The sequence below is a fragment of the Daphnia pulex genome, chromosome 5 (genome assembly GCF_021134715.1).
Source record: "Daphnia pulex isolate KAP4 chromosome 5, ASM2113471v1".
In the NCBI taxonomy this organism is placed as follows: domain Eukaryota; kingdom Metazoa; phylum Arthropoda; class Branchiopoda; order Diplostraca; family Daphniidae; genus Daphnia; species Daphnia pulex.
The window spans coordinates 8,762,559-8,771,559 of NC_060021.1; the positions used below are offsets into that span (position 1 = coordinate 8,762,559).

General features: G+C 40.2%; 3 protein-coding genes across 3 annotated transcripts; 1 reads left to right on the forward strand and 2 right to left on the reverse strand.

Moving 5' to 3' along the window:
* Nucleotides 1–630: 630 nt before the first annotated feature.
* On the forward strand, nucleotides 631–5,665 carry LOC124194269. The gene is made up of 12 exons (XM_046588377.1): nucleotides 631–791; nucleotides 856–1,067; nucleotides 1,129–1,283; nucleotides 1,344–1,631; nucleotides 1,697–1,809; nucleotides 1,886–1,973; nucleotides 2,040–2,190; nucleotides 3,429–3,881; nucleotides 3,947–4,473; nucleotides 4,547–4,843; nucleotides 4,911–5,105; nucleotides 5,196–5,665. The coding sequence occupies exons 1-12, from the start codon at nucleotides 751–753 to the stop codon at nucleotides 5,232–5,234; spliced, it is 2,559 nt and encodes an 852-aa protein (XP_046444333.1). The 5' UTR covers nucleotides 631–750; the 3' UTR covers nucleotides 5,235–5,665.
* On the reverse strand, nucleotides 965–2,871 carry LOC124194267 (39S ribosomal protein L33, mitochondrial-like). The gene is made up of 4 exons (XM_046588376.1): nucleotides 2,655–2,871; nucleotides 2,478–2,581; nucleotides 2,369–2,410; nucleotides 965–2,292 (listed from the first exon to the last, which is right to left on the reverse strand). Exons 1-4 carry the CDS (start codon nucleotides 2,696–2,698, stop codon nucleotides 2,258–2,260), a joined length of 225 nt encoding a protein of 74 aa, XP_046444332.1. The 5' UTR covers nucleotides 2,699–2,871; the 3' UTR covers nucleotides 965–2,257.
* A 23-nt stretch (nucleotides 5,666–5,688) lies between the features above and the next one.
* Nucleotides 5,689–8,063, reverse strand: LOC124194265 (maternal B9.10 protein-like). The gene is made up of 3 exons (XM_046588374.1): nucleotides 7,568–8,063; nucleotides 7,313–7,494; nucleotides 5,689–7,238 (listed from the first exon to the last, which is right to left on the reverse strand). The coding sequence occupies exons 1-3, from the start codon at nucleotides 7,703–7,705 to the stop codon at nucleotides 6,764–6,766; spliced, it is 795 nt and encodes a 264-aa protein (XP_046444330.1). The 5' UTR covers nucleotides 7,706–8,063; the 3' UTR covers nucleotides 5,689–6,763.
* Between the last annotated feature and the right edge of the window lie 938 nt (nucleotides 8,064–9,001).

Genomic DNA, 9,001 nt, shown 5'->3' on the forward strand with positions numbered 1-9,001 from the left:
ACCAGCGCTTCGTAACGGCCACTAAAGGTAACTTCTTCATGAATTTTTATTTGTGTTTTTGGAGGGAAGAAGAGGCTACCGGATGCAACACCCAATCAGGTTTAAAACAACTAGTTAAAAATATAATTTAAAGAATTAAATTTTTAATTTTAAACTTATTTTTATTTATTAAAAAACTAAAAATAAATGATTTTATTTTATCCAGCTTGTTTAATCTTAATTCGAAATAGTAAACCCCATCTTCTGGTAAAAAATGGAATCCAACTGAAGAAACGTGAAACAGCGCCGTACGGTTCTTTTTTTTTTGTCGAATGCAACAACAACTGTTTTCCAAGAAAACTAATCTATCACGAATTCCATTCCAAATTTTAGATCAAGGCTATGACAAAAAATTTTAATCTGCGTTAGAAAATCCACACATTCAAAATATCAAGAGATTATGTAAGTGCAAGTTCATGGTGAAATAAAATTAGCCTGTTAAAAATTCCATTTCCAATTGTATTCAGTTTTTATCTAACTTTCTCAATAAACGGATAATTCTGAAACGTGTAGTCAATACATTTATTCCTAATTTGTTGCAGCTGTTGCGAATTTGAAATACTGGCGTTGTTGTACTTGTCCATATTTTCAAAGTAAATCACCAAATCGTGTATCACACACCAAAGCACAGACGTCTGCAACTCTTCGTAGGGAGCACGTCGGGCTATCGTCAAATAAAAGTTCGAATTCAAATTGAAATTGAATTTAAACATGGAAAGTGATACCATTTGTACTAGTCTTCAGAACTTAGGGTACTTTATTGTTGAATAAAATGATAACATTCTGCCATACCTAATATGTTGAACTGACTTGTAGATACACGGGGCCGATTAATGATGTTGTTCAAATGGCACGCCTGCTTGAAAGGAATGACCCTGAGTACATAGTAGATCTGAGTAAAGTTGTGAATTTTTTGTCACTCAAACTAGGATCACTTTGCCAACTCGAAGATATGGTTAATGCCATTGAAAAGCCAGAAGAGGGAGAGATGTTTTGTATGGAATTGGCTGGACTTTTACAAGAACTCTGTAAGATATCTTAAAAGGGACTCTTTCAATTGACAAAATGTGTAACATTTCACATGCACAGATTGTCCTTATAGCGTTTTGATGGATGGACCCCCTGCCCTGAGGCTTACAGCTAGAGAAAATCATTTTAAACTGTTAAACTTTCTCATTTCTGAATGCCAAGCTGCAATGATGAATAATCTTGAAAATCAACTGGAAAAATGTTCCCTAAAATCTGTAAATATTTAAACAAGTTTGTCCTTTAAATGCTGTGACTCATATATTTCTACAATTTAGGAAACCCCAACAGCTGAAAAACTAAAATCTGCATTAATGACTTTGGGCTTTAGCAAACCACCTTCTGATATTTCTGCCAAGCAACTTTTCAATAAAATGGCCGTCAAGATTCGAGAAATTTTATCAACAGCCCCAAAAGACTATCCAGGATCTCCTCTACTGAAAACATCACTGACAGAGCAACAATGGAGTCAGCTTCACCAACTTTTGGGAGAACTGAACAAGGACTATAAACTAAGACGAGAAATGTTGCTAACCCGGCTTGATGTGACAGTCCTATCGTTCACGGTAAGAACCAAGTAAAAATTGTGAAAACCTACTCATTTTAAGACGAGACGTTCTTTGGTATTTAGTGGTCTCCGAGTGTTAAAAGTAAAATGGATGAAGTATCGGCAATTTTCCAACCCTTGAGATCTAGCATGCTGGCAGAGCCCAATGTGAATATCAGTCGCTTGCTATCCGCTAGGTAGTAAATATGTTTATCTGTCTCGCTGGAAAACTAGAATCTATCTTAATGCTTATTGAAACATCTTTATTACCAGAGAGGATGTTGCTTATGAGGAGAAAACAAGTAGCGCCTCCGTTAGAGAGAAGACGAAGACTCCGCTTCAACGAATGCTCATTGGCGAGGTAGGCTTTAACTTGATTGCGCCACATCAGTTTCCTATTAATTAAATGAAATTATCGTTATGAAAGGTTCCTGATCGAGGTGGTCGTGCTACTGAAAACCGACGTCCACCACCCGAAATGCCCGGATGGCAGAAACGTAAACCGGATGGAGGTGGAAGAGGTGGATATCGCGATGGTGGTGGTGGAGGTCAAAGAGGAGGCGGCCGAGTCCAAGGTGGTTGGAATCAAGGAGGAAACTCGTGGAATCAAGATCAGAAGCCGCAGTGGCGTGGAAGAGGAAGGCATTAAAATTTCAAGTCAAAGTGTGTGAAAAAGTTTTCTGTGGATTAAAATTCAATGCATTACAACTGTTGGAAAAAACTTTATTCTACAATTATTCAACATTCTCTACATACTACGAACTTTCTTTTTCTCCTTATATATGCACATGGTCCTAACTGAAAACCCAAAATTTAGTGTTAAAATGTAGTAGCTACAGTAACAATTTATTTTTGAAGAACTTACTCCAAGGGTCAAAACGTATAATTTCCAATTTATCATCTAATCTTGGTCGAATCAGGTTAACCCTATGTCCTGAAACAATGCTTTCTAACATGACCAAGACGTCCCTGCAAACAGAATAAAAAAATTATAGTTTTTAAAAATTGAGTTTCACTTATTATTCATGCTATTGTTTCTTACTTGGCTTTAGCTTTTTTAGCAAACAGAACTCTAGTAAGCAGCATGTTGAACTGATGATTTACAACTTTCTAGTGGTTAACTGGTTTTGTTAAGTGAATATTCTAATGGTTTTTTTAAGAAAATTGGGATTTTTTACAAAAATATTCAAAAGCAAATTCAACGCCAAACACAGGCTTTTTTCCAATGTGTTTCAGAAAAAAAGCAGACGACAACACATATCGATAATGAATTTGATCGATTACTTTAAAATTATTGTTCTTTTTCTATGGCTTCAACTTCAAATAATGAAATAGTACAAAATTTTAATTTATTTATTTACGTGATACTTAGTTTTTCCAATTTAAAGAAACAAAACAGTGGAATGAGTAGAAAATTGAATAAATGTTTAATTAGGTTAAAAGTCGAAGGAAGAAATTCCACACTCGCTCCCTAGCGGAGAACTGGCGAAGTAATGCGGAAATGCCGAGTTAAAAATCGAGGTTATAGAATTGAGGAATGAAATGTCTACCTGTGTAAACCTGGCGTCTAAAGCTTGGGTGACTGCTATCGATTGTATTTAAGAAGTAGTGTCTCTGTGTTTTCATTCATTTCTCTAAATGTGCGTTGAAGACCTAATACTTGTGAGTGAATATGTGTGTTTTAACGGTACTAACAGTTTTTAAATAAAGGTGCTAATGGCGCTGAAACCTATTGAATCTTTCGTTAAAAGTGACTCCAAGTTCACAATGAACAACAACATCCCTCGACCTTTTTCTGAACCTCCGCCTTACCCAGGCACAACGACTCGAGCAAGCTACTCACATATGCCAAATTCAACTATGAATAAGTTTGGTAGCAGCAGAACTGACACCAAGCCAGCAGTTGCACCTGGTGGAATTCCTGGAGTACCTGTTACTTCGTTAGAACAACAGAGAAAACCATACATTCCACTAGGGGAAATTCGCCGAAATATCCCACCAAACCAAATCAGACCAGCTCCTGCAGGTCAACAACAACAACAAGTGCTGATACCAAATCCAGGACCATCAAGTTATCAAAGCTTGCCTGCCTTCAATCAACAAATTTCTCAGATCAATCTCAGACCTGTTGCAACAAAAGATGATGGGGATGAAGAAACATCTACCCACATGTCTGAGGAGGAACTGATGATGCTCTCTGTCCCAGTCTTAGCCAGACGTTTACTGGAGGCTCAGAATCGAATTGCAACTCAAGCAACAGAGATCAAAGGTAAAGACATCATTCATGCCCCACTAGTTCATAATATTATCATTTGATTCTTGTCTTTTTATTAGGTCTAAAATCATCATATCAAAGGCTTCAAGAAGATAATCAAGAGCTCAGAGATCTTTGCTGTTTCTTGGATGATGATCGCCAGAAAGGACGGAAGCTTGCCAGAGAGTGGCAACGTTTCGGTCGTTATACGGCGTCCGTAATGCGCCAAGAAGTCGCGTCTTATCAGAATAAGCTTAAGCAACTCGAAAGTCGACAGCAAGAATTGACGAGGGATAATGGAGAACTGAAAGAACTTTGCCTTTATTTGGATGAAGAAAGGAGCGAAATCCAACAAGCTCCTTGTGTCTCTTGCGGAGCCACTCCGTCGCCACCCCCAACCGAATTGAACATGGCTGGTCTGAATCAGCAACAGCAACCCGTCCGTGATGATGGCGACGGTAGCAGCAGCAGCACCAACGCGGATGAACCAACCAATCTCAGCATGCATCCATCCCGATCGCATTTATCGGTCAATCGTCCTCAGACTCTTTCGGGCATGGTCCACCAGCGGGTTATCCGTACCAGCAGCCAAGATCGATTACTTGATGTAAATTTGACCACCAATCCACCTAATTTTTCAATGAAAAAGTTGCTTAACCACATTTTTCTCTCTTAATTAGGATCACTCTCAACATCGTTCTGTATTGGCCGAGCAATTGCTGCAATACACTCGCCAACTGGAGCTTCGCATACTTCAAATGGAGGAGGAGCGAAGTGGGCAGTCGAACAACGTAATTCGGCAACCTCAACAACAGCAGCAGCAAAGATTGCGCCCACCCCACCCTCCGCCTTACAACGCTGTTCACAATCAACGGGCCGTTGAGCTTGGCATCCGTTCGGACGAGATTCAACAAGAAGACGATCAACTGGTCCATTCCCGTCCCGAAGCCGTCACTCGTGCGCTTCGTGTTTTACAGGTCTAGTTATTTTGGTTTTGCATTTTCTGCCACTTGTAGTAACTCCAATGTGTTGTCAATCAAACAGGTCAGAGAATTTCTAGAACCATCCAGTTTGGGAGTCCTACCGTCGGTTAGTCGCAGCTCGTCCCGTCAGAGGAGCGGATTGGTCACTCCCGATTCAGAGCTGGCCGACGAAGAGGTCGACCGCCTTGGTCAGCAGGCTACTGATGGAGAAGCCCTTGGAGACGGTGAACGGGCTCTCGTTCACGCCATGTGCAACGTAAGGATTTTCTATACGTGTCAAATTGAGTCAAAGACGAAAAAGAAACTGGTTAAACGAGTTCATTTCATTCCCTATTTAAACTTACAGGTGGTCTGGAGGAAATTGGAAGAAGCGCCATCACTTTAAGTAGGAGAAGAAGAAGAAAAAAAAGAAAATGACGTTATTACGTTGACCTGATTTGCTCCGGCCCCGAGTGACGTTTTATTTTTATTTCGACGTTTTATTTTTTGACCCGACCATTCCGTCCCAAAAACTCATTTTTCGTGCCAAGACGATCATTTTTCGTCTCCCAACCCGATTCCGTCCATATTTGCAAGATGACACTGCGTGTGGGTGTTTATTTTCATTTTAAATTTACCTGCCACTTTTTTTTTTTTACATTTCCTCTTCTCTTCCATTTTACTTCTTTCTTTTCATATTACATTCGTCTCCCCTCAAGAAATAAGTGCATGGCTCCACCCCTACGCCTTTTTAATCGATTTCAATCATTGTTAATCTTCCCTTTTAACTTCCCATGCGGAGAAACAAATACAAAAATCTATTTATTCGAAAGGAAATAATCGACCAATTAGTTTCGGAATTATTTTATGCGGAAACAAAGTTGTATTGTGATTAAGAATTGGGAGTAAAGGATTGAGAAAATCCCAGCCATTATGGAATTAAGAGAAAGAAAACAGGGAAGGGGGAATAATCAGGATTTACTATATAATATAATCGACTAAATACATTCTCTTATTTGGTTGTTGTTTTTGCTTGTTTAGGACGAGTAGGAATGAAACATGTTTGACCAAAATCAACCGGAGGAACAACTTCGATACGTAGATACAAAACACCAAACGCGGCACAGATACAGTGGGAGGGAAAAAATTAGGACACGAAAGAATAGAGGATAATAAACAAAAAAATTGGGAAACGGAAAGATGTGTTCGATTATACATATATAGTGATAGTAGATCAATAGTATAGCTGGGACGGATTCTTAGTTTTTCTTACAAACATACACACACACCAACAGGGAACATTTTCCGGATGTTTTGTTTTTTTCTTCTTCGACACTGTGTAAAGGGGAGGTCCTCAAATTGCTAAATGGTCCGAGAAAAATGGATTGTTTTCTGTTATCTAGATCAAGTCACGAAAGGTGGGGTGCACTTCGTAAGAGAGAGTAGCAAACATGAATCACATAAAGAGTTGGTTGTTTCATTAACGGAAGAAAGTTGTTAGGGGGGTGGTGGTGCCGGTGCTTTTTCGCGGATGTCGAGCCAGACAAAGGCAAAACAGATTGCACGCCGAGGTGTAATCGCCAGTGACTCGTCGAAGGGGCGCCCAAGAAGAAGAAAAAAAAAACATAATAAAGGAGAGAGGACAAAACTTTCAGGACGAAAACACACACCCCCTTTAAAATCGAAAAAAGAAGAAAAAAAAACTTTGAAAACCGGGAGCTGAGATGGAAAAAAAATGAGTGGAACTTATCACAAACAAAATTCAAATATCGTTAGAGGTAATAGTTTTGAAAAAGAAATGACGGACGACAAAAATAACCGAACAACGAAAGGCAAGTGTTGACGAGGGATTTGGAACATTGTGTTGTCGTTTTGTGTAACGATGAGCCTTTTGTTTCTTTTGTTTTTGGTCTTTCTCTCTTTTCCTCTCTCACCTCAAACTTTGACCATTTGACCCATGGGCCAGTTGTTGAGGTAGCGGACGGTCGGAACGTAAGCCAAGCCCCATGGGTGCTGTTGCTGGACGAAGCGAGATTTGGGTGCGTGGTAGTTGAGAGCCATGGGTGGAGGAGGTGAGAGAGAACTATAGGAAGAAGTGGCAGTCACAGGATACCAGCCCTTGTGCGATGGGTCGTAGTTGGGATAAAAACAGTTGAGTCGGTACTGCTGCTGCTGCTGCTGCTGGATGGTTGCACGCGGTGGGCTGACCGGCGACGGAGATCCTCGGCTGCTGCGGTTGCTACTGGTGTTGGTTCGGCGAGGGCTAATTTGCTGCTGAGAGACAGCCAAACTCCTGTCGTTGTCGGTCACGACTTGCAGTGGCGCTAACGTGCTACCAGCAACGGCCTTGGCGTCCGTCTCCTTTTCAAACGACGCCACGGTGCAATAGGAACCTTCATGCTCGCCAAATCTGCAAGGCCAAAACAATGATCATTATTGAAAATAATTGTCAATCAAGATGTCATTTGAACATGAATTTCCCACCTGCACGAGACCTCCCTTGGGTCTACCCACATGGTGAATTCCACCGGCAGCCTCAGATCACAATACTCAAGCCCAGTCTCAAGCGCAGCTTTCTGAATGAGAGGATCAGGACGGCTACCACCATTTAACCTGATGCAACGAAAGCCCTGACCTCGCTGAGGTCTGTCAGGAAACCAGTGGTTCTGAAATAGTCAAGTCGATAGAAACATTGAAACACAACTGACGAGACTAATAATTAACAGAATTGCTTCTTACATGAAACCTCTCCTCAAAGAGCCTGATGAGGTGCCTCTTGAAAGTTTGTAGCCGGTCTTCAGGCAGGTTGGCAAGTTGACTGGACTGGGACACCAGTTGCGTAATGAAAAGAGCCGCAGCTTCGATTTCTTCTTTCATTGTTTCGATCGAGTCTCTTTGTCTCTCGACTCAAAAAAACAGGTTGAACAAAACTCAAAAGAAAACGGGAAACAGCCGTGTGTGTGTGTTGGGTGCGAATGACTAAAGGTATTTCAACAACTGGGTTACGATACTTGAATTGAGATTCTATTGTTTCAATACGAGGCCTTGGTTTTTACGCACCATCAAGGGGAGAGAGAACAGAAAAAATGTACAAATGTGTGGCGAAAGTCTGCGACTCAATTCTAACTAACTACTACTATCCACGTTGCTCAACTCACACAACGTCCTTTCATCAGACGCAGGAAAAAGGATGTCAACGAACGCAAGGGTGGCACCCTCTAGTGAACGTAGCCGAAAATCACCGCACGATGGCGCTTGTTGTTTTATCATTTTTGAATTAAGGCTCGAAACATTTGCCATGTCGTTTCAAAACGATGCAATTTTTTTTTTTTTTTCTAAAATCAATTTACAATAAAAACAGAGTGATAAAAATGTAATGTCAGTTTGTATAAAGTCGGCGGAAACTTGTTTGGAGAATTTCGACTGCTTGTTTGATTAAGCTGTATTTTTGTTTTATTACGTTTGATAGTAGTAAACTAGTTACCAGGCAGGTTTAGGGAATGGACATCCGTCACGCATAGCACTTTGTTATCCCAAAAGTAATGTTGAAAATAATAAAGCACACACATTACAGTACACGAAGTGTCTTTTGGCACGTGAAGATGCACTCGACGGCACGAAAACCTTTTTGACATCCATTGGACATGAAATCATTTGATTGATGTATTTAACAAAGTAACGTTATTTAAATTTCGAGATACCTAAAAAAAAATCCTTAAAATTCATTGTACTTAGTTAAAAGCAAATGATAAATCTCTATGTCAATAAAGCTGCTGGTCATTGCCAAGCCAAGGATCTTTGAGGTAGGATCTCCCCGGAAGGGAATCTCGAATCAAGTCTTGACATTGACTGTAAATTAAGTATGTACAGTATATTATTACCATGGCATTACCCGTGGACATGCAAGTCTAACACGGACAGTAGTACTAGATTTGTGTTCACACGGCCGAATACAAATGCGAGCAGAGACCAGCGATATTATATTCGGAGCTCGATCCGCTTTATATATAAAAACTCCCTCCGCATGTGTGTGTGTAAAGACGAGGAGGAGAAATCGATATTCTTGTATATATATGTATACAACACTGAGTCACAATGGCGTGAATCATTTCACCGTGGAAACGCTGGATCGATATACAGCTAAGACAAAATAAAAAGTCTCATTCAATATTT